The sequence below is a fragment of the Myxocyprinus asiaticus genome, chromosome 25, assembly GCF_019703515.2.
Source record: "Myxocyprinus asiaticus isolate MX2 ecotype Aquarium Trade chromosome 25, UBuf_Myxa_2, whole genome shotgun sequence".
Classification (NCBI taxonomy): Eukaryota; Metazoa; Chordata; class Actinopteri; order Cypriniformes; family Catostomidae; genus Myxocyprinus; species Myxocyprinus asiaticus.
The window spans coordinates 13,503,196-13,529,950 of record NC_059368.1 but is presented as its reverse complement, the minus strand read 5'-3'; the positions used below and the strand labels follow the sequence as shown (position 1 = coordinate 13,529,950).

Here is a 26,755-nt window from a genome sequence, read left to right as displayed (position 1 = left end):
GCTGATCCAGAGACAGCTTTTCTCATCCCATTCTTCCAGTTACAGGGAGCTCTAACATGGAGCAGTTCGGCTGCATAAGTCAGTGAATTGAGCGAGTATTTCACCCTGTATATCATGGCGTGGTCAGTGGAAGTCTAGTCTTATAATCCCTCTGCCTAAATGTGTTCACTGATATTTTTCAATGCAGTGTGTATTTACAAATGAATCAAATGTGTTTCATTCAACCGAATATTGAGTGTTAAATGCTTTAACACAGAGCAGTTCGGATGCAAACTGATCCTAGAAAAGTAGTTACAGGCAGCTTTAAAACAAAGCAATTCGGATGCACAAACAGTCAGTGATCATTCCACGTTGTATTTAACTGTATAATCATGCCATGGTCACAGGAAGACTTCTCTGGTTATGCCTGTGCCACATTATAATTAATAATAATAATAATTCCTTACATTTATATAGCGCTTTTCTAGGCACTCAAAGCACTTTACATAGAAGAGGGGTAATCTTCTCAACCACCATCAATGTGCAACATCCACCTGGATGATGTGACGGCAGCCATAGTGCGGCAGAACGCCCACCATACATCAGCTATTGGTAGAGAGGAGAGTAGAGTGATGTAGCCAATTCAGGGATGGAGATTGATAGGCTATGATAGATAAGGGCCAATGGGGGGAATTTGGCAAGGACACCCATACGTGCTACTCTTAGTATGCATTACTTTGGTTGACAATCACAGATTTGATCACACTGTAAAAAATATGACGTAGAATCAAGAGTAACTTACTGGCAACAAATAGCCAGCAAGCTGCTGTATTCCATACCACAGTAAAACTACTGTAAAACTATCTACAGTAGTTTACAGCATACTATATAATGATTTACAGTGTGTGCTGTACTGTAAAATGAATAACGGTAATTGTTTGTAAGATGTATATTAAAAGTCAGTATATTAGCTGTACAGTAAAATTAATTAAGGTAATTGTTTGTATGTTGTATATTAAATTGCAGAGTCCATACTGTAGAAGTAGGTACAGGAAGCACAATTTTAGCTTACAGAGTTGGAGTAACTAACTTCTATTTATTACAAGTAAAAAAGAATGAAACAACTGAAGCCTTTTTGCAAACATAACATTTATTACACAATGACAACTCAAATATCACATAAATGTTACTTATAAATGTAAACTACACACATAAAATCCATTCAAAAACTTCAATATTAAGTTTACCAGATGTCCAAATGACTAAAAGAACACTCTCCAGTTATTTGCCTGTCCAGACCTAGAGAACAATATACAAAAATCAATTCATATTATGCAACTTCAATCTTGTTTTTATATCAAGATGGCATTTAAGCTACAAGGGAGAGAATACACTTTCAACAACCAAGGTTGTGCATCATTCAGAAAGGACTGAGATGGAAGTTACTTACAGACATGTAGAATAAAATTCACAGCAAAACATATACACATGTTATATTTGTACATTACTTAACTTTATCTTAGATGGACACGTCAAATAAAGAGGTCGGTATAACTCTGCAGCACATCAAAATAAAAATGGGGCATCCAACGAGCTGCGCCCATTCGACTAGTGTAAGAACAAAATTTGTTCACACATAAGGTAATTTGATTACTTATAGTATTTCAAAACTTGCAAGTGCTTACTCCAATACTAAACAGGCTGTTATAACTAATGCTAGTATCTGTTTGAGAATGTAAACTTTTCAAATATGACATGATATCTTCATTGTAAAATGATGAATGTTTGAAAAAATTATTATAAACTGCTAAAAGATGTTTTGTGCAATTTTTGATGCTCACCTGGTTCAGTCGAAAAGTGATTACTTTGCTTGTGCTCCTCTCAAAGCTGAAGTGACGAGGAGTCGAGTGTAGGCTCAACTTTCAGAGGTTGCCAGGTGCATTCCCATACCGTTCTACTTTTTATGCGATTCTATAAGTCCAATGCAGAGAAGACATCTCCAGGGTTTCGTCTTTTTGATAATAGATCACTGAATAATACCACTAATTTCCCCTCTAAATTGTGTATGTACAGGTTTAAGATTGGGCCAGTTCTCATGCAATTTAACAGAAAATTACTGTAATTATTTTCCCGCTCATTTTTTCTCTAAAGAATACAGATCAGTTTGACAGTAACATACTGTAAACAGCATCTACAGTAAGTTGCATTTGGAAATACAGCAATAATACTGTCAAAACTACAAAAATCATTTACAGTGTAATTTATCAAGAACAAACTACCGTCATTACCAAATTTACCATTTAATCCTCATGAAAATATTTGTATTATTTTTCCTCACTCCATTACTAAGCAATACATTATAACAGATTGACTGAGTGGATTTACATTTAAAAGGGGTATATATAGTATATAAAAAAATATATAGAGTGCAATTCCCTGGCAAAATGAGTTTAAACCGTGCATTAATATGCAAAACATCTCTTTAATCTTTGAGTATCATGTGATCAGTAAAGATGCATGGCTGTATATACACAATAAATTCAGGAACACAATCAGTTTATTCAGAATAACTTCTTGGAAGAGGACCTATACTTCAAATTTTGCAAGTCATTCTTCCATTTTTTGACATCCAGGTCTTAGCAGTTTATCATGATGGTTTTGCAGTGCACTCCAGGAGTTTCCCTAATGAGCATGTGAATTTAGCATTACATGCAGTGTTCGAATTGATTGGGGGGGGGGGGGGTCTCCCATACCCCCCATAAGAGTTAAGGGACCCCCAAAAGGCCAAAAATAGTTTGCAAAATTTCAGAGTGAAAATTATTAAATGATTCTGAATTAATCTGAAAATTCTGGGTTTTTAATGGTACCCCTCAGAACTGTGTCGCAATTTGAACACTGGTTACGTGGCTGAAATAACAAGGCATTTTAATCTCATGCTGAGGTATGAGAGTAGTCAGTTGTTTTAATTTCAAAATAAAATAAAATAAGATTTACACATTATCAAAATTAAATTGAACTGCCTAATCTTTAACAAAGTAAAATGAAAAATAGCCTAAATATTTTACGGTTTTTTTTTTTTTTTTTTTTTTTTTAATTTTTGTTAAAGATTACGCAATTAAATTTTATGGAATTTTGTTATGAAATTGAAATGCGTATACCTTTAAAAAAGCCATACTTTGTCATCACCATTGACATGATACTCCACAAGCTAATTGTAAAACAAATGTAACATTCTTACTTTTTGGTTTTCGAGGAACACTTTACTAAACTTTTTGTTAACACAACATTGGTATGCTGCTTCCAAACTATGTTGGTTAATTTGATTTGGGACCGCACCTCCTTCGACAGATTTATAATACACGTCGGTGACGTCAAAGCGGACGCCATATTTGTCGAGGGCAGCGCTGCTCTCCATTGAAGAAGAACTGAAGAGGCATCAAACACGCACATTGCCTTTGCAGCAACTCAGTCTCTACAGAAGAGGGTCGATGGTGGTTCTCCGTTGAAAATTCGCATTCATACCCACTTCATTGCTGACGTCGTCCGCCGACTACGGAATCAGGTAAGCTTCATTTAAACCAGTGGATGATAAAATTGATTTTATGCGGTGATTTTTGATCCTTCCCTCTTTTATATGTATTAGACCAAAAGTGGTTTGACTTTTTATTCGCAGCGCAAGCCTTGACTAAGAGCAATAGTAGCCTTTTTTTAAAAAAGCACTATGAAAACTAGCTAATTAATAGAAGTCAGTAATAATTTATTTAGCTGATCCATTTAACTGATTGAATTAAAGCTTGATAGACTAAAACATCTAAAGGATGTCAGATTTTGACGTATAAGGACAATCATGTATTGTTACTACGCATTCGAACGGTGTGTTGGATGCAGCACGATGTGGCCGGTTTCTGCGTTTCAGCACCATGGACAGCGACTGCGTTCACTCCAATGCGTTTTGTGTCCGTAATTCGATTGTTTGTCAGGCAAAGTTGTGGGCATAGTCGTCGATTCACCCCGTTTGATTTTACCATATATTCGAGAGAACCAGACAACCAGTTTTTTGAGAGGCTCTGTTGATGGTACAGCATCAGGCCACTGATCACCGAAATTATACTGAAAATTAACGCCTATGGGTTTAATTTTTTAAGCTATAGCTAATAACAGCAGTTTATGATCGGATCACCTCGATGGCTTTTCCCTACATGATTTCTTACATTTAAGAAACTAGAGAATACAGGTTCGATCGCATGAGGCGAAAATTAATCAAAAGTAAAAGTGATCAGCGACTGGTTGTGGGGGAGGTTAATATGGCAAACTGCGACAGTGTGGTCGAGAATGAATGTGTGCGTGTGTGTGGGGGGGGGAGGGGGGGGGGTGTTATGAGGAATTTTTTTTAGGTTACAAACTGGTAATTACAAGAGTATTATGCTATACATGTGGTTTATGAGGACATTTCTAGTGTCCCCATAATTCAAATCGCTTAAAAAACATACCAAACAATGTTTTTTTATTTTTTTTTTTTTTGAAAATGTAAAAATGCAGAATTTTTTTTTGTGAGGGTTAGGGTTAGGATTAGGGGATAGAATATATAATTCGTACACTATAAAAATCATTATGTCTATGGAGAGTCCTCATTAGGATAGCCGCAGCAACGTGTGTGTGTGTGTGTGTGTGTGTGTGTGTGTGTGTGTGTGTGTGTGTGTGTGTGTGTGTGTGTTGCAGAGGAAGCAATCGGGGGAGTTAGAGGGGAAGACATGATGTTCAAACTTATGGAATGGAGTCGAACACATTCATTCAAGTTTACCATACCAAATCATCTCAACCTTGCAGTAAGCTATGTAGCCTACGTGATGAGGTTGGCAGTATGTAATTGTCAGTGCGTGTCTTCCTGGTGGTAGACGATGGGCGGGGGCTTGGGCACAGGCGAGCGGGGGCGAATGCTGGAGATACCCTCACTGAGGATGATTATTTGGGCTCACATATGATGCAGGTTTAAACCTCGAGCCATCTTTCCCACCTCGACTATTTCCTCAAGTGTTAATCATACTTTATGATTACACAATAGTATTATCTCGAGCGTAAAATCCCTACATTAACTGGATGTCCATAACGACACGAAATATGATCTAATCATCCAGTCAGATATAGTGCAGCAGAGTGACTTGAGCATGTCGGGGTACTGCAGAAGAGCTGTTTTTCTGTCACGTGCCTTCCTTTGGAACCTTGCATAGCCTATTGTTTTTTAAGCCGAACGCCGTTTATACGTTCGTCCGCGCTGTTTTTACAATGTTTCTAAAAACATGCGATACATATATGTTATTTATTTATTTATTTATTTATTTATTTGTTTATTATTCAACACAAGAACGCGTTCGGTATGAACGACAAAACTATCACGTATTTAATATGGGCTGTACAATGTGTGCTGACTCTTATGATCATAATTTTGTTGCTGATCAGTATTTTAGTAGCCTATGCCGAAGGATAGTAAACGCGTGCATAATTACTGGTGCATACTTCACTACTATGAAATCAACATTCAGATTGCTCTATTTGTACGCTATTTCACTCGTTAAGAGCTGTAGTTGACTTGCGACGATTGTGAGAGACAGGTTGGCACGCTTCTGGCACGACTGTTGAATCTGATGGTTTAATGCGGCTTATTGTGGCTTGACTGCAGAGCGCAGGGCGGCTGGGATGTTCCTGAATAAGTGGTGACTCACGATACCAACTCAGACCATGATTCATCTTGATTTATCCATGACCACTAAAGTATGATAATGTACGAATCTAATATTAATTCAAGTTAATGCAAGCATTTTGTGAATTGGAGTCATATTAATAGATAACAACAAGATCAAAAACATATGCAAGAATATGAATAATGATGCAGGTCCATCCTTTATAAGCAATAAGCAAAATGTAAATTATATGTTCAGTAAACAATCCCAGGGATTATTATATGTGTTTGCTCTTAAATTAATTGCACATTTTCAACTGATACAAAATTGGCTGAGCTCATAGGGCAGTAATTTACTGAAACTATTCTCTTATTCCAATTAATGTGTCATTTGGAAATTGATTCATCAAATTCTGACATTGAGACAGTGAAGTGCTTTGTTATGGCTGTTTTGATGCCTTGATTAATCAACTACATCATGACTGATATCAAATTATTTAAATGAAACATTGTGATGCCATGGCCCAGATTTTCCTTGTACACCCCCCCTCTTCCTCCCACCCCCAGTCGGACGGTGAAATGACCAAGTGGGACCGGCAGACGAAGAGAGAACCTATTGCCCACCCTAAAAGGCCAAAATGCCTTTAGGCTGATACAAAGATCACATCCTAGTACCGGCTCTGTGTGATGTGCAGATATAATGAAAAATGAACAAGAAGCTTAGGGAAGCTTTGCTTGTAGCCTATCTGTTAATGTTGACAATTACATTTATAGTCCTACCTATCACCCTAAACTTCAGGATTTCATATTCCTAATTATATGACCTTATAATATAGACTGGACTTGAGCACGAGGCAGTAGAGAGAAACCAGCAGTGTAAAAAATGAGAATTTATTTGCTATTCTCCAAATTAAGAAGAAGAGCCAGTCTGGTGGGGCCACTAAACTAGGACACAAAAGAGTAGCTTGCAAACAATAACACTGGGCAAAGTACAAAATGGCTACCGGATATCTCTGCGACAGTCCTGCACAACAAGTGCACTCTATTGAACCCTCTGAGAAAATATGGTCACATGCATCATAGATAAAGGACTGAAGACATCTATGGATGAAAAGATGAGCAAGAGGAAGAGTGGGATTATGTTGACAGAGAAGAAAAAAGGCAGATGAGAGATGTCAGAGGAGGGCGGCTGAGGATGAGAGGAGAAAAGACAAGATACCCAGAATAATTAGCTTGGATGATGCATAATGACTGCAGAGAGAGAGGCCCCCTCATGACAAACATCTCAGCCTTTAAGCTCTACCCACACATGTGGGTTTCCCCTCCACCATCAGCAAATACCACTAGAGATTTCTGGGGGTGGGAAGAGAGCTAATTTAAAACAACATAAAGAAAAATGTATATACTGTATAATGAGTCCTCTTCCTGTCAGGTCACTTCGTTAATAAGGACAGTCTGGGGGGCCTGGGTAGCTCAGCGAGTATTGACGCTGACTAGGGAGGGTAGAGTCACATGGGGTAACCTACTCATGGTCGCGATTAGTGGTTCTCGCTCTCAGTGGGGCGCGTGGTAAATTGTGCGTGGATCGCAGAGGGTAGCATGAGCCTCCACATGCGGAGTCTCCGCTGTGTCATGCACAACTAGCCACGTGATAAGATGCGTGGATTGGCGGTCTCAGAAGCGGAGGCAACTGAGACTTATCCTCCGCCACCCGGATTGAGGTGAGTAACCGCGCCATCACAACCTACTAAGTAGTTGGAATTGGGCATTCCAATTTGGGAGAAAAGGGGATAAAAAAAAGCACAGTCTAGAATTTATTGAAAAAAAGAAAAAATAGCAAAGTGGCAAAGGATTAAGTGCTTTTTGGTATTTGGCATGTACTGTGATACTAGAGGAATTAAAGCAATCATAGCCTATATATTTAACTTCAGGTTCAAGAAAATGTTTAGAATATGCGTGAGAATGCAAATCCAGTTCACTGAGTGCCGTCATGGGTCACGCACTTGTCTAAAGCACACCTGCTTTGGATTAAAACACTACCTCTAATCCCCTTACTCAATGGGCAAGTTAGCTGCCTAATCAGTACCATCAAAATGATTGTTTTGCTACCTGTGTCATTCGTCTGTGGTAGGCATCTTAATGTTTATGCCCTATCAGATGGATATATTTTCATTCTTCGCTGCTTTTGCTCACTGTAATTGTGAGCAATTTGGACAAATGTTCTGGCATCTTTTGATTTGCTCATTACTGGAGTCTGGAGCCATTTTAGAATTGTGGCTCTTTTACCAAGTACCAAGAGCTCATTAATTGAAGTTAGTACACAGCATGATTTGAACATTTCTGTTTGTTGCAAATCTGCATTTAATATCTTTTTAATTCTACAGTGTAGTGCTTATGTAAGATACATCTACAACTGCATGAATAGATGATATCATCATAGATGATTCATCCTTACTCAGATTAAATGTAAAGATTATAGCCAGTGTGATTCCATTAAACTGACTCATATTTCAGTTTTAAGTAACATGCTGTAGTAAATGCTACTCAGAAACTCCATTTCAATATTAGCCTTGCTAGATGTTTGCATATTTCTGGGTATTATTTGACTGTTGATCCATGTTCGAGAAACTCTAAAACAGTGATTTGATAACAATACATACACTGGCTCATTAAATTAATTAAAAAGGATGGTGAAAGATAAATGCACTATAGTTAAACATGAAATTGAAAATTGACCCTATTTACTTTGTAAATCCACATTCCTGGTTTTATTGTGCATGATCTTTGTCATCTTTTATCAAAATGTAATAATTTGCTTCACTTCTCTTCCAACCACCTGGCTACATTTCGGTATGCCACGCCCACTTTACATGATCCAGTTATTTCCAATGAATAAATTCAGGTGCCTGCCCACATTTAAAAAAATTTGTTATCTTGTTTCAAATTTGTCACATTACGGATGTAAAATGGTTGACTTTTAAAGCTTTAAACTTTTTTTTTTTGTACCATCGACAATGTTTCTCATTCATCAAAAATTCCCCCTACACCTTTTCTAATTCATGATCTAGTTTTGAGTGAAACCTTTGTATTGTTAGTGGTTGATGTTATTGTAGTTGAGCTTTAACCTATACATTTTCACTAACAGACTGTAATTAAACACCGTATTCAACATATTTAACATATTTAATTTAAATGGTAAGCATTTACCATTGCTTTCAACATTTCATCATGCTTAAAACATTTAAAGGAATATTTCGTGGTCAATAAATTAAACTCAGTCAGCAGCATTTGTGGCATATTGTTGATTACCACAAAAATAAAATGTCTTTTAAAATCTCTTTTCTTTAAAAAAAGCAAAAATCTGGGTCACAATGAGGTACTTATAATGGAAATGAATGGGGCCAGTCCTTAAACAGTGAAATACTCACTTGTACAAGTACAGACCTTATTCACAGCAGTGCCATCTTTGATTTTTGATGGGAATGACAACGAGGTTGTGAGGGAGAGACTGCAGTCTCTTCAATCGGCTGTACTGCATTATAAAGTGTTTTTGGATCGTTCTGAAAACATTGAAAAAACATCTTTTCAAGAACACTCTGTCGGCAAAAAACTCCAGACAACATGAGTTGTGGACAATCAGATGTGATCTAGGAGCTTTTTAACAGCTTTATACAGTTTGCGCCATTGAAGAGATGGTAGGTCTATCCCTCACAGCCTCGTTTTCATTCAAAGATGGCTCTACCATGAATAAGTATAGTCACAAGAGGTAAACAGTAGGTGTGTTACCAGGTTTTATTGTGTAAAGTTATATCCTATTTTACAATTATTATTTTAAATGTTTACAGTTATCCTATTTTTAAAATGATTTTAAAATTATTTTTGTGGTAATCAGCATTATGCCTCAAATGCTGTGGATTGAGGTTAACTTGTATTGAACTTGGAATATTCCTTTAATAGATTGTATTTCTAAGAAATAAATAACTTAATGCATCTATTTAACATGTCTTTTCATAGAGCTTGACTGTTTCCTGGATTCTGGGTTTCCTTGTTGCTTTTTAATGTCTCTTGTTTGTGACTCCTCAAATATTTAACACCTGCTGGTGCTATCATTCAGGTGTCACTTCTATGGGTTTTTGACATACCTTCTTACCCCCCACCTTTCCTGTCTGATCAACAAAACAAATGTCATCATCTACAACCACTTGATAGCATCTGCGCAGTTTAGGAGATTTTCATATAAATTACATGTGATGGCACACAATTTGCCTTTGATTCAATTTGACTTTGTTGCAGTGTCTGTAGATGAAGTGGAATAGTATGTAAATGCAATGAAACAATGTTAAGATACCAATCAAAGCAGCAGTTGAAAACAGGTGCATATATCTTCTGCAGATACGAGGGTGTTTGAATGTGCTTTTTTTATAGTGAGGTTCTCTCTGCAACTGTAGAACATATCAAATAATAGCTGCACCCACTGTCATAGTACCCTCATTTCTATGCGGTTTTCTTTTATCATTACAACCCTACGAGGTTGCAATAAAAAACAGAAATGTCACTCTTAATTTTGAACAAGCTCCAAGCCATCCCTCCCCCCGAGTAAAGCCCACATACAGCTGAATCCTTGCCATGTCAAGCTCATCACTTGACATATCTCCAAGAACCTTGGAGCCAGATGAAGAGGCAAGGAGAGCAGGGTGTCGGGCAGGGAACACAGTGTCTGCTTTAATGGCTGTGTTGTTAATAAGTCCATCCCGGGGCTTCCCCATGAGAGGGGATCTGACTATGAGGTTTACAAGCAACTAGGAGGGAGGGCTTTCTGCAGCAGGACCTGCTGCTGTTACTGCAGAGCTGAACACAAATGGGCTTGTGAAATGGACTCTGTCAAATCAATTGCACTGGCTGTTGGTTCCCCTCTAAATCACAAGAGACTTTCACCCAATGTAAAGGGGGAAATAGATAAGGTTCTAGGGCTGCTGCAGTCATTCATTCTAGTTTATGGCGCCGCAACATGAGTCCGTATTGCAGGAGAAAATTTGTGCTAGAAAGAATACTATGAAAAACGTGATTGCTGAATGACCACGTAATTTTGTGGTGCTTCTATGACACTTTCAGTTCATGTGTCACCTCACATGCTCTTCAGGACTCGTACCGTGGTCATTTACATCGCAAGTGCAACAATTGCACGTGAACAAGTTTATAAATGTAGTTGATCATGTAATGCAAACATTAAAATGTATCGCCTTACAAGACATGCACTATAGTAAAATTGTTTTGATGTTACAAAATAGCATTGGGCCTCATTCATGAAACTTTTGTAAATATATGAGGAAATTCTGAGGAATATGCGCATAAAATTGACCTTCCCGAAAACTTTCCGCTGGATTCACAAACGCATCATACTCCTATTTTAGGGAATTCCAAACATTCGTAAAGAGGAGGCGTGTGCACTTTCATTCACAATTATCATAATCCACGCCCCTGAAAACGGCATATAAGGAAGACACCAGACTCGCTAGTAAATGCTGTTAACATCTATGTGGAACAGTAATTAAATCGTTTTTATGAACGATCGTAACATTTTAATTTAGCAGGATCATGGGCCTGGGTAGCTCAGTGGTAAAAGATGCTGGCTACCACACCTGGAGTTTGCCTGTTCGCTAGTTCAAACCCACGGCATGCTGAGTGACTCCAGCCAGGTCTCCTAAGCAACCAATTGGCCCGGTTGCTAGGGAGGGTAGAGTCACATGGGGTAACCTCCTCATGGTCGCTATAATGTGGTTCGTTCTCAGTGGGGCGCGTGGTGAGTTGAGCATGGATGCCGCGGTGGATGGCGTGAAGCCTCCACACATGCTATGTCTCCGTGGCAACGTGCTCAACAAGCCACATGATGAGATGCGCAGGTTGGCGGGCTCAGACGCAGAGGCAGCTGGGATTCATCCTCTGCCACCCAGATTGAGGTGAATCACTATGCAACCACGAGGACTTAAAAGCGCATAGGGAATTGGGCATTCCAAATTGGGTGAAAAAGGGGCAAGTCTCAAAGAATGTGCAGACGTACTGTCATCACATGTTTTTGCTGTCATATGACGCTCTTTTGTGAATCCAACAATTCAAGAAGTAAATAAAAATGGCTTGACATGAGTGTAGAAAATGTTCACTTCACACCAGGAGGATGACGTCCCCCACCATTAACCTTTTCTGGTTCTATTGAGTGCTTTGCCAGCATCATCTTTGAAACCTCTCAGGTAAATCATGATGGTAACAGATATGTAGGCTACATGCAACTGGAAGAATCTTCAGAGAAATTAATAGAATGCCTGAAGAAGGTCTATGACTGAAACGCTATATGATAGTACAGATTTTCAAGCTATATGACAATGTGCAGGCTTTTTCTTTTTTTTCCACATTGTATTGGGTACGCACCTGTCTGCGATGTGTTTGTTTATGGGTTTAACAGCATTAATATTGACTACGTTATCAACTAATCGAGGTAGTTACAGATGCCAATAAAAATATGAAACCTAAATTATAGAGCTCATATCAAATAATAAATAATAATAAGTCCAACCAGTCAAGTTAAAAGGCACTTCTGCTGGGAAAATGATAAGCAGAGTTACTTAAGCAGTAAATAAACGTTTCTAAATAAGTATAGGCTATGGTTTAAAAAGATGACAAAACGTTTTTCTTCGTCTTCTTTATTTTTGTGATAAGTAGTTATTTTTTAAGGTTAATTTCACTAATTTAATTATCATTTAATTTTTTCATTAATTATTTAATTTCATGTCTATCAAAATGAAGTCATGACAGTTTGCCTGAAATAACACAACACGTTTCGGATGTCTTACGCACAATTTACACGTGGTCGGGAGCAGGTGTAAGTTTTGTTTGTACCAACTAATGTTTTGAAAATATGAAAACTTTTATGAATCCGAGAATTTATGTCAGAACGGCTTTACGAACGATTTACACAAAAATTTGTTCTGCTCATGTTTCATGAATGAAGCCCATTGTGTGAGGAACAAGCATTTATGAACTGATATTCTGCCGTTTTACTTTACGTGAAGGAAATAAAGGTCTTGGTTGTTGTAGTGCCTCTAGCGTTTATATCACCAGGAAACTGCTGTGATATGTACAACAAGCCAACAAAAAATTATTTTGCAGAAATGTCAGCATAGTTAGGTGATTCAATGAGACTAAGTTGAAGATTTGCCAAAATACTCCAAAGATGGAACTTTAGTGCAGAATAATCACATTTCAATTCAATTTTATTTTATTTTTGTATCACTTTTTACAAAACATATTGGTCCAAAGCAACTCTATAATGTTGTTTAGGTAGATGAGGAAGAAACCTTGGGAGCAACCAAGAGTCAGTTGGGGAAGCCCATTACCTGAGGTTGGTAGTGGAGAATTTCTTATTCACTGCAGTATAATCAAATTTGAAGTAGATTCTAATGCAGTAGAGGCCTTTTTTATTATCTTCAGATGAAATTTCCACAGAAATTCAATGCATGTGCTTATACATGTATGTCTATTTGTGTATATTATATGCCTGATTTGTATAAGGAGTGTAAACAGTAAGAGGTTAAATAAGACGTGTTAACAGAGCTCTGGAATCCCTCCATGCAAATCCTCCACTCAGGAGGAAGGGATCTGATGCTATTAATCACTGCTCTTGAGATGAGAGGCCTGTCCTCATCTGGCTAGATTGCCTTGTGAATAATAAGCCTTTGCCATAGTTTACAGGTGGCCGGCTACTTCCATTACTCCACAGCTTTCAATCAAGTGTAAGGCATAGCTGGAGACAAATGGATGCATTAATGATCTCAGGGTCCTCTGATGTCTCTCTATATAATGCATCATCCATTGCAATTTATTTCTTATATTTGTTCAGCTACTGTAAACATAATGAAACTGTTGACATGTATTTATTACCTTCCTGAGTAACTTGCCACTACACTCTGTTTTCATGTAATTTTTTAATACACTGCAAATCCCATTCTTAATCAGTACTGTATCTTTGTCTTGTAAAATATCTAAACATGATTAAAACAAGATACGTTCAACTGAGAGGACACACTGCATATGCAGAGAATCTTGAATGTACTTGTAAGTGTATTTTGTCTTGTTTGATTGGAAGATTTGTGTCACTTGTTTAAGCATACACTTCACTCATTTTAGTCAGCAAGTAAATACATTTTAAAAATCTGCCAATGGAACATTAAGAAAACACTTAAAATATTATGCAAATTTGCTTCTCAGGTAAATTGATCTTGTTTTAAGGATGGCATTAAAGATAAAGAGAATTTACAGGAAAACAAGACAGAGATACTCATTAAGAATTTGATTTTTTGTGTTGGTTTTGCTCAAAGGGCTAGGACTAGTGATGGGTCATGTTTGAATGATTCATTCATTTTGAACAAGTCTTGGGGATATGACTTAGGGAGAATAAGTAGTCTCAGAGAGTGATTAGTTCATTCTGTTGTGGTGGCACATGTGCAAAATTTATAGTTATATTACACGGCTCTCTGGAATACTCGATTCTGATTGGTCAATGGCGCCATCTAGTAGTCTGATATTTCTCTGTAACAATCGTACCTCCACAATCAGGCCGCTCTTAGGGGCATTTGCGAGTCATCTTTCCTGCTTCTCGGATCACTGTGCGTTCTCTACAAGTAAGCTAATAAAATAATTTCAACTCAGATCAATATTTCATGTGCATTTATTTATTTATTTGAAAAGTAGTCTTGTAATAACATACACAATGAGCAGTCAGACTTTCATTAGTTATAAAATAAACACCAACAGAACTCCATCACAAACTGAATATGGATTTCAGCTGTTCAGTGATTTCTTTCTTCTCAAATAATTACATAATTTCAACACAAATCAATGTTTCATGTCTATTTATTTGTTTATTTGGCAAGTAGTCTTGTAATAGGCTGAATAATGGGCAGTCAGATGGTCATTTCCACAAAAAATAAACACCAACAGAACTCCGTCGCATACCGGAGGTGGATTTCAGCTGTTCCGCGATTTCTTTCTTGTCACATAATTACATAATTTCAACACAAATCAATATTTTATGTCTATGTATTTATTTATTTGGTTAGTAACCATGTAATAAGCGGGATAATGGACAGTCAGCCGGTTGTTATCGCATAATAAACCCCGACAGGGTGATCAGGACCCCGACCCCAGCTGACTGTACATTATCCCTTACATAGTTGTAGTTTTGCTTATTTGACACGTGACAGCTGATTAGGCTCTGTACAGGAAACAGAAATGTTTAGTTTACCTCCCGACTGGGTCTTCGGGTATGAGTCTTTTGTTCATTTTTCACGTAATAACCGCATAGACTTGTACAGGAAACAGAAATTATTTGGCCATTGAAAAACTTACATTGGCTGACCACTAGCTAGGACTATGCTAGGAATAAAGATTTGCCGCTTGAAACCTTGTTATGTTCACTGTGTTACATATGTCGATGTTGATTTGACCATGAGACATGGTGTGATGGCTGTGACAGATGTCCATCAAATTTCCAAGCATAAGGGTAGCAAGATGAATGGCACATGGCAGAAATCCAGGGTTTGAGCAATTTTTTCCTTCTCCACTTTTCTGTCCTTGCATTTGTGAGAAATTATTCTCACAGAGACTCTGATTTTGAAAAATGTCAAGCTCAATAACTCGTTGCATGGAACTCAATCTGTTGTAACATACATAACACGGCAGAGGGGAAATACCATAACCCGATATCAAAGGTAATCTCGTAAAACACGTCTGTTTTCCCTGACTCTGAGATTTAGAGGTCAGGCATGATAAGTTCATTCCATTTCAGGGGATATTAGGCATATTTAATGCTTAGCGAAGCATGAGAGAATAACAGAGAGAGTGGCAACTCAAAGCAGTTATCAGTTTATTATTTAAGCTTTCATTTAAGATTGGATGAAGAACCGATTTTGTGTGCTGCTGTGAAGTGAGAGGCAGCATGTTTTAGGAGAGAAAACAAAATGGCAGCCAGCAAGATACGAAGGATGAGCACACACACACACACACACACACACACACACACACACACACACACACACACTGAGCCTTTCTAAACAATTGTTTGAAACACAGAGCTTCTCATTGTCTCTGTAAACAAACTGTAAGCACTTTCCATGGTCGACTACCATTGCATAGAGCATAGACTCATCCTGCAGACTAATACTGGCTGCTTTTAACTTTATTAGCAGCTTTCTCAGTGTATTAGCAGTTTTAGTTCTTGTAACCCCTGTCCAATCTTGTAACTCTCCAGTTCGTTTGAATATACAGGCTAGACGTTTTTGCATGCTTCTATATCAATGTTTTAAAGTGATGCACACATATCTATGTTTGTTGGAGTGTTGTGAGAGATGTGAGTGGCTGAGGATTAGCATGGAGTCTACTGGTTTGCCACCATGCTGCCATAATTTAACAAGCAGGAAACAATGACAGCCATTAATTGAGCAGGAATGAGAGCATTTTTGTATTTTGATTATAGCAAAACAATACAGGAACATTATTTTTTGTTTGATCTTTTTGTTTCTGCACAATGGTTTCCTTTCTGCACGTTTTAATGACAAGTAGAGCAATGGAAAAAATTACAGAAAAAGTTAGCACCACCTAATCCATTATTATTAATGCTGGGACACATAGGAACTGTGATTACTCTAAAAGAAGACTAAACTAAACCCCTTATCTTTTGACCTTTTGCCCTCCACTTTTTTAGCAGGCTGATTTTTTATTAATATGTCAATAATAGTAGTGCAACAGTACGGATCCAAAAGTAAAAATCCCATTTATTTTCTTCATAGAGAATTGGTTTTTAGCAATAATGAATAAACCTGTCAACACAGACCTGCCATGAGGCCAGAGATTGTTAAATTATGGTATATGGTTTAACAACAGCATTCCCGGTGAGAGTGAGGGTTTCATCTCCTCAGTTCTTTTTCTCTAGCCTCCACAGATGTTAGCTTTTTAGATTGTTCAGGTTTAATTAGCCTACAATGCAAAGGCCCACTAATTATGCTCAGTTTAAATTTGAAAATGAGAAAAATGTGGGGAGAAGAAAGCAAGTAAAGATATTTTTTTCAGGCAGCTGCAGGAACGGCTTGGAAGTAACAAGAAAGTAAATTGGTAAGCATGAGCCCAATGTTTCACTGAACTAGTAGTTAAGACTTCTCTCTGATATTATTTTGCTTTTCCACATCTCAAATCTAAATAAATATGAAGAACATAAAGAATTGTGAGGCAACTTCTGTTTTGGTCAAATGTTCTGTGGCGGATTGTCCTCAGTAAAGCATGACGTAAACTTTCAGGTTATTTCAAGAATACTGTCAAAATGAATTTACTCTGACATCCTCTGACCTGACACTTTCGATGTACCCAGGATCTGTATGAGCTCATTCATCAGATGTTGAGTGAGGACAAGTAAGAGAGAGGTTTCTGTACTAGTGTAATGCACTGGTAAAAGCAAGGGCATCATGCATATGGTGCCATGCTGCAAATTCATCAAAAACATGTTGTACTCGATTACTCAGAGAAATTGCATCAGTACACAGATTGGGTGAATGTGTCAATCAATTCTTGTTGGGTGCTCCCTGATCTTTTACCACAGTAGCAGTTGACATTCATTGCAGTGGTGAAGATAGGAGTGTAATATGGCAGCCTTTAGAGGCTCCAGAGCATTGCACTTTGAAAGGTCAGGCAGGAGTGTTAAATTTAATCGCTTGAGTACAATTATGCAATTAATGTTGGCAGTTGTAGCTGCAAAGCATTTTTGAGTGTACTCAATTTCAGGCAAATTAGTTCTACCAGCTAAACAATTCAAGTTGGTTTGTAAGTTCCATGAACTCAATTCAATAAGTTTAGCAAACTCAAAAATATTTATGATTACTAAGTTAAAAAAAAACGTGCATTTTAAAGTACAGATGTCCATAATTTTCAAAACTCTTGAAAATAATATAAAAATATATATTTTTTTAAAAGCTGCACTACTGAACTTTGTGCTCTCTAGCAACATCTGTGGTTGAAATATTTTTTGTTTGTTTTTTTTTTTCAATTTGGAATGCCCAATTCCCAATGTGCTTTTTAAGTCCTTGTGTTTGTGTAGTGATTTGCCTCAGCCTGGGAGGTGGAGGACGAATCCCAGTTGCCTCCGCATCTGAGACTGTCAACCCATGCATCTTATCATGTGGCTTGTTGAGTGCGTTGCCATGGAGACATAACGCGTGTGGAGGCTTCATGCCATCCACCGCGGCAACCACGCTCAACTCACCACGCACCCCACCGAGAACGAACCACATTATAGCGACCACGAGGAGTTTACCCTATGTGACTTTACCCTCTCTAGCAACTGGGCCAATTTGGTTGCTTAGGAGACCTGGCTGGAGTCACTCAGCATGCACTGGGATTCGAACTAGCGAACTAGCAAACTCCAGGGGTGGTAGCCAGCATCTTTACTACTGAGCTACCCAGGCCCCCCTCTGTGGTTGAAACTTAAAATTGCAAGCATTTTGCGGAAGAACACTTTACGTGAGTTGTATTTTGGCACTACTCTTCTGCGCTGATGAATCTCATGGTTTGAGGTTACCTGGTTATCACCTGTGTGTGATCATGACTGGGAGAGATTCAGAGTGGGAGTCATAATGTTCTATTTTTATGTTGATATTATGTTATTCTATTAAACCTTTATAACCTAAATATTACTTGCTTTGATAAAGATAAACAACATTCGTATTTATATATTTTGAATGAATGAATGAATGAATGAATTTTACACTTATAGTGCTTTTCTGACACTACACTCAAAGTGCATTTACATAGAGAACAGGGGACTCTCCTCAACCACCAACAGTTATCAGTATATTTTCATATGATTATTCAAGTGTTTTGTCTACTATTACTGTTTGTATTGTACTACACTTATCAACTGAAGAGGTGAAACTCGTGATATGGCTAATATGAGTTCAATAGAAGATTTTATTATTTTCGATTATTGCACAGCCTCAGTTGATAATGTAAGTAAAACCGTAATACTACAGTAAGTCTTTGAAATGCACACAATAACCAGTAAACTGTAAACATAAAACGAGAATTTAATAATAATGGAGATGAAATATGCTGCATTAAATATTAAATTTTTTAGCAGAAATACGCAATATAAAAATTACAATAATACATTTAATTATTTCTTTAGTAGTAAAGTTATAATAGATAGAAAGTTACACACTAAACAAATTAATATGTGCATTACAGTGCTATAAAATCGGTACATTTTAAACAACTTGAGATGATTACACATTTCATGGGGAACTACCTTTTTTGTAACTTATACCTAAAGTAGTTTTTAAACAGACTTGTAAAGAGACAATCTGCTAAAAGGACAATAAATGATAGCTCGTGCATTTCTGCAAATGGGGCAAAAGAGAGAAGAAAACAGCGACACACACTCTTAGGGAACCTGGAAACTACAGCAATGTTATAAAATACTCAGATGTCATGAATATTAGTTAACATGTTACAGTAACTTCAGTGAACAATGTAAATAAATAACAATCAGTTAACAAACGAGTATAAGCAATGTAAGCTTCAACAACCCTACCGGTCAACATATCCAAGCATTATGGCAAGTAAAGATCTTCACCAAACAGTTAATTGATAAACATTCATCCAGACAAATACTTTGGATTACAGCTTCAGCACTAGTAGATTTTTTCACTTGTTTTGACTATAAAAACTCTGCCAGTACAGTAAAACAAAATACACATGTTAAAAATACATTCTTTGAAAAGCCTAAATATCTTATGCAGTGTTGTTTCTAAAACAAGATAAATCAAATTGAACTTGCTTTAAGGATTTTAGATATTTTTACAGGAAAACAATACAAAAATTATTATCAAGAATACGATTATTGCCCTAATATCAAAGGTCTTACTAGAAAAAAGAAATTATGATCCAAAGTGAATTTTCTTGATAAAAAAATATGATCATGCCTGGTAACATGTGCATGTAAAATGACTAGAAATAGCATTTTAGCTTAGCGTAAAGCTGACAATTTACACAAAGTTTGTTTCTATTTCTTCTGCACCAAACTTACTTCAAACTTACTTCTCTGTCTGCTCGTATGAATGTAACACATCATAAGAAAGTGTTTCACCGCTGTTTAAACACATTTTGGAACGCATCATTTATATGTATAAATGTTTTCCATCTGAAAGGACTAAATATTAAATGAAACAAATGACAATAAAATGCAAAGTAATCTCTTCAGTAATTAAAATACTTTTTGAATGTAACTGTACTCTAAATATCAATGATTTAAATTGTAACTGTAGTGGAATACAGTTACTTATATTTTGTATTTTAAATACCTAATCCCATTACATGTATTTCGTTACTCCCCAATCCTGTCTACACCAGATGCAAGCGGTGTCTCATGTTGCTTCAAAAGCAAATCGCTTCCATTATAATCAGTGATGCTGTCTACACTGGATGCAGTGTTGTGGTGCAAAAGATGAATGCTCTGTTCTGTTGATGACAAACTGCAGAACTACAGTACTTCAGCCACTTTATTATCCCATCCGTCTAAACTGATTTCAAAAAAATAATTTTAATTACTGCATATTATACATGTGAATTTATTTTACCCTGAATTCTATTCGTTATATATTTAAAAACATCTGACCATTACATCAAAGCCAGTTTTTGATGCTTTAGTCATCTTTTGTTTCTAACCACATGTACGCAACAATAACATTATAATAATTATTATTTAATAAGTAAATGTTTGTACGAGTGGTTCAATTTCCATTGAAAATAAAGTACTGTATGATACAGGGTATTTATTCATTAAGTCTACTCAAGCTCACAGCTGATTGGAAAAAAGCTTTTTTTTTCTGGAAAAGCTACGGTACGCTGCAAAATAATACTTTTCTTAGAGAGTATTTTTTGTCTTATTTTTCAGGTAAAAAAAAGTCTTGTTTTCAGAGTAATATTTGTGGGTTTTGCTCAACTTAAACTTGTTTTTTCTTGTTATTAGCATAAACACTACTACATTTTATTAGATTTCTCTGAAAACAAGACAAATTATGTAATTTGTCTTCTCAAGCTAACTTGGCTTGTTTGAAAAACATTTCGATATTTTTACTGGCAAACGAGACAAAAAAGATTTTTTGCAGTATAATTTAAAAGCAGCTTATCATCTGGCACATTATTGAAAATGAGTAAGTAGCATCACTACTTTTAGAGGATGTTCTGCAGTAGTTTGTTTCTTTTAAAATAGATCCTTTTTAAAACATCTGGTCGGTACTACTGGAAAATAAAAAGTGAATAGTTGCTGCTTTTGGTTGCTCGTCTGCTAATGAGATATTTTGTGGTTTAACTCACTTTTACAATTATTCAGTAAGCTGTTCCTAGTCTTTTCGGTAACAGCCCCCTGTGGACATTTTTCTAGCTGTCAAACCAGCCTTTTCAGGAATATATCTGTCAACCTCACAGTTTCCGTGACAGAATCATTTCTCTTGGTACACCCAGAACCTCAGGGAAGAATTTAATCAGCAAAACACAGCAGCCAGCACCTCACAACTGATAGAAAGTATGTATGAGGAAGCAATGGGTTCCTTGAGAGCAGGCAATGTCCTACTGTCCTTTTCATGACATTTAATTAGGCTGTGTTTATGAAAGGGCTTTATTAGCTGTATAACTCGATCTGGCCTCTGAAGTGCCTAATGTCATGTCAGCTGCTGATTCCCAGGAGTTTATTGATCTGAGAAAGGGAGAGTAGCCTATTGGTTCAGGATGAGTGTAGTTCAGTGGAGTCCAGAGTCCACTGGTGAAATCTTTTTCTAATTTAACACAGTTTGTTTTTTTCATCACAAAATGCATTGTCAGCATAACAATTTGAGCGGAAAGTTGAATTGCAATATTAACATGAATTTGACTAATTTCATTGGATTAGGTGTGTGTCCCTTTTGCTTCAACGACAGCATGCATTCCAGCAGGCACGGACTCTACAAAATCTGATGATTTATGTTATCACAACATGATTTAAGAATGTTCCAAAGTGCATCTTGTGTGTTTCAGTGGAAGCAAGGAAATATGACCTTTTGTAAAATTTGCTTACATTTGATTAATGATCTAGAAATAATTCTTCCTCATAATACATCCAAAAAAAATTGCATTACATTTGTCATAATCCTAACATTTTTATGTTTCTAATTCTTTCCCAGGTTTAAATTAGATTTTGATTTTTGTTCTTCCTTAAATCTGTAAATCTGACCCAGACTGTCATTTAATACTTCTCTGAGCCTTTCACCTGGATAAATGACTGCAGTTGCTTTGACAATTAAACTGTTTGACTCTTTGAAGTGCAATGCACTTAGAGACATGTATGTATTAGAGACATCATTCATTCTTGAACTCCATTATTATTTGTTTTATGGTTTTCTATTTTCTTTCCCATTGTCGATTTCTTTCAGCTTCCCCCAGACTTCCAGTAAGACCCACTCTTCCCAGTTGGAGACCAGCTCCACCTAGCACACCCAGCAGCCATGGCAGATGATTCGGATATGCGCAATGAGCTATCGGACATGCAGCAACGTGCAGACCAGCTGGCTGATGAGGTGACGACATTAACTGCCTACACTTACAAGATCATCACTCTTCATCCATCATCAGTCACAGTTGACTACAACCAAAAGTCTCAAACAAATGCAGTACTAACGAAATTGATGCGTTGTTTTTTTTTAGATTTGCTAATTATAAACAAACTGATATTGTTTTTTTAACTGATACGATACAGATTATATTTAAGTGTCTGATATGCAGAAATTTATTTTTAATTATTGTTTAATTTCTGCTTTTTTGACACAATAATAACTCATTATTAGACTATAACAAGAAAACATAATATTTATGATTAATAATAAAAATGAATAATAATTATTATTATTTCTGTCATCATTATGCAAACTTGCTTTGTGATTAAAATTACCACAAATGTACTTTTGTCAAAAAAAATTCATTTAAAAATATTAATCAAAACTCTTATCACTTATTTGTAGTGATAATGATAAATCAAGAAGTATACTAAAGTACATGTATCTCTCCTCTGATTTTTGTTTAATTTAGCATTTATTAATTAAGTCAGCTGTTAAAAAATTTTTCAGCAGAAGTTGCTCCTCACCAGATTGCTGACACTATTGAAGTTGTTTATTATTGCACGGTTTTATCCTCTGCTGATTAAGGTTCAGATGAATTGTTGAAATTGCATACATTATAACTGACTAGTGTAATTTAGGTCACAGATTTCTTTCTTTTTTATACAGCCTGTTCTGTGAGCTAGCCTGGGACTGTGAGCTGTCAGGGTCCATACTGTATGTGAATGTTTGTGGATGTGTGTGTCAGGTGGAGGGAGGGTTCACCTGCACCCAGCCTTACATAACGCTGCAGCATTTGCCATGTGTGTGTGTGTGTGTGTGTGTGTGTGTGTGTGTGTATAAGAGCTGGGGGTGGTGCTAGTGTGTATTTGCAGTTTGATGGAGCTTCTCACTGCCACCCCACGCTATGATTCTCACAGCTGAGCAGAATATTAAAACGCAAACAGCACTCCACACTGCAAAAAATATCCTAAGGCCTTTTCATCCAAAGCGATCTGAATTAATAAGATCCAGACTCTCATTCCATGGCATTTGTATGGAAAAATGCTAACATTTACTCATAAATTGCACAAATGCAGTTGGTATTCTTAAAGGGATAGTTCACCCAAAAATTTACATTCTGTCATAATTTACTCATCTTGATGTTGTTCCAAACCTGTATTACTTTCTTTATTTAGTGGAATGCAAAAGGAAATGTTAGGCAGAGTGTTAGCCTCAGTCACCATTCACTTTTAATGTATGGAGAAAGGATGCAATGAAAGTGAATGGTGACTGAGAATACCATCCTGCTTAACATCTTCATTTCTTGTCCTATAGAGGAAAGATAGTCATACAGATTTGGAACAACATGAGGGTGAGTAAATTATGACAGCGTTTTCAGTTTTGGGTGAACTGTCCCTTTGATGTTTATATATATACAGTATTCGGTATACAGTATATATATATACAGTATATAACTGTTTAAAAGTGTTTATACAAAAGACATGGTTGGAAAATAATAAATTATTTATGTATTCTGTTTATGCATTTTTTATGAATTTCTGTTAATAAACATCAGAGTCAGTAAATATCCAGGGCTCAGGGCAAAAATTCTACCAGAATTGAAAATAATCCCCCAGATATTTAAAATGTGGGGACAAAAAATGCCCCAATAGTGAATTATTCTAACATTTGATACTTTGTGATATTCTAGTTATGGGTTTAGACACTGTAGCAACCACTTTAACTAATTGATTCAATTGAAGCATTTGATATGAAATGTTCAAAATAAAATGACCTGATAAATAAAAAATTTTTTTTTTTTTACAAATAAATCCCTGGGGGGATTATATAACTTAATTTATTTTACTGCTACAGATGATTTGTGAAATTCTAGCACATAAATAAAATCAAAGCATTATTGTGTTCAGAGGACAAGTTAAATTTTCTGTTGTACTTTTTGTTTTTGTCATTTGTTTAAAATGTTGGTAAATGCATTTATAAAATTAATTGATTGTTTACTGATTATAGTGTGTATTGGAATTCCTCACACACATAGCAGCTTGCAGTGGTCTTTATCTCTGTCACTTCCTAATGAATTCTGTTTTAACATCTCTTTCCTCCTACCCACAGTCACTGGAAAGCACCCGTCGTATGCTGCAGTTAGTGGAAGAGGTAAGAGAAAGACATCAAAACCAAAGACATTTTATATTTAGCAAAATGATTTCTCACAACATATAATACTGCATAAGAGGTGTCTTTATTTCTAATTAGAAGTTTTTTTATATATATACAGTGCGGTCCAAAGGTCCACATTCAAAATCTGGCATTCAAAGTCTACTTTAAACCTGAAAATAAATAGAAAGTTTTAGAAATGACATACAGTAGAATTAAACTTTTAACTCAAATTTGTTTTGCCAATAATATAATTTATAACTGTATTCTATTACAAAAATGCATAATAGAAGCATGTTCACAAGTGAACTCAGACTGTATAATGTAGTAGAATTCAACTAAACCAACAAGGAGAGGAAATAGGGACAACAAATATGTAATTATCAAACATTTTGTTTAGCATTAGTCTGCAGACAGACTTTAGTTAAGATAAGCACAAGCTGGGCTTTACTAATCTAGTTTAGGATAGGTTGAGGGTGTGAGAGAGAGAGAGAGAGAGAGAGAGAGAGAGAGAGAGAGAGAGAGGACAGAAAAAAAGTGTGTATATCTGAGGGAGAGAGAGCTGCGATGAAGTCTCCGCCACATATCTCAAGGTCATATTGATAATCACTGCCCATATCTCTGCAAAGAAGGTCTCCCCGTATCCTTTACTGGCAGATGTGGGATGTGATAAGTCGCCTCCAAGTTGACAAATAGACAAGTTGCCTCAGGACTCAAATGGTTGACAAACTGATGGACAGAGAAAAAGAGTGAAGAAAGATGGAGGAGGAGGAGGTATATCAAACATGAGCGAGATCAAGTATAGTTCGGCACTGCTGACACAACTGGTCAGAGATACTAGCTATGTAAGCCTATACCTTGATAGACGGCAGACATTTTCATGTTTTTAGTTAGACCAATCAAATGTTGCAGACATCTCGGCACTAATAGATCAGCAGTATTCCTGCAATAAGCTGAAACGGAGGTAAATCGCATTCATTATTTATGCCAGCATTTAGTTCCATGCTTTTACTGCTCTGTGGAAATTCAGCGTTTATGCCACAACCAAATAAATTCCCAAGGACCCATTTAGGGCACTTTGTGATCCCATCTGGAGGGAGGGGGTGCTGCTTTAAGTTCCCCTTGATTTATATATCGCCGATCCTTACGATAATCCCAAATATCGATATTCTGATTTCCCTCAAACTGCTGAAGATGCATTTCCTAGAAATGTCACGCTACACATCTGCTTGTTTTATATAGTAGTGTATTACAGCAAAAACTGCTCTATCATGAAAACAGCTGAACTACTGTCATGCTACTGAAAATGTAGCATCATACTCTCCCATACAAAAATCTGATACAGTATATGGCCATATATTATTATATACAGTGTATACTTTATATATAAAATTATGGTTCATACATTTGGGCATATATGTATGCATTCAAATTCCACTATGATTTGGGAAAACATATGCATATATATATGAAAATGGCAGTTTTTTTGTAGTATTTTGAAATATAGGTTGCATAAAAGTATGTGACTTTTTATATCAGTAAAAACCATTCATGAACTCACACATTATATATGTTTCATATATTGGCATTTATTAGATTTCTGTATGGGAGTTAGTTACACTCCAACACTAGTGTTATGGTATAGGAGTTGGGACACCAGTGACCAAATAGTGATGGACATGGGCCATCTAAAGCTAATTCTAATAAGCTAACACTTTACAACAAGGTTCCATTCATTAACATTAGTTAATGTATTAGCGATCATGAACAAACAGTAAACAATACATTTTTTACAGCATTTATTTATCTTTAATAATGTTAGTTAATAAAAATACAATTGTTCATTGTTGGTTCATAGTGCATTAACAAATGTTAACAAATACAACTTTTGATTTTAAAAATGTATTAGTAAATGTTGAAATTAACTTTAACCAAGATTAATAAATGATGTAAAAGTATTGTTCATTGTTAGTTCATGTTAACTAATGTAACTACATTACATTAAATGTTAAAAAATAGAACCTTATTGTAAAGTGTTACCTTTAATGGTAAAGACAATCAATGAATCACTGAGTAATATATAGATTATTCATTCTTTATCGAGCCTCATGCATTTGGCTTGCACCCATAGCACTGGTTTATAACGCAGACCTATGCACCATTCAATTATAAACACATCACAGAAGACATCTATAGCAAGAAATGAATTAGAATCTTTATTTTGGTCTTTATGCCTTTGCTTAAATGTCCCCTAATTACTTTA

General features: G+C 36.3%; 1 protein-coding gene across 2 annotated transcripts in view; it reads left to right on the top strand.

Annotated features, from left to right (window-relative positions):
* The first annotated feature begins 3,378 nt into the window (after positions 1-3,378).
* Positions 3,379-26,755, top strand: part of snap25a (synaptosome associated protein 25a) — a 39,655-nt gene continuing 16,278 nt past the window's right edge. For both annotated transcript variants that reach the window (XM_051655019.1, XM_051655020.1), the window contains exons 1-3: positions 3,379-3,541; positions 22,159-22,302; positions 24,451-24,492. In XM_051655019.1, the coding sequence (XP_051510979.1) occupies positions 22,231-22,302; positions 24,451-24,492 (114 nt within the window). In that variant the 5' untranslated portion in view covers positions 3,379-3,541; positions 22,159-22,230. The remainder of the gene's footprint in view (positions 3,542-22,158; positions 22,303-24,450; positions 24,493-26,755) is intronic.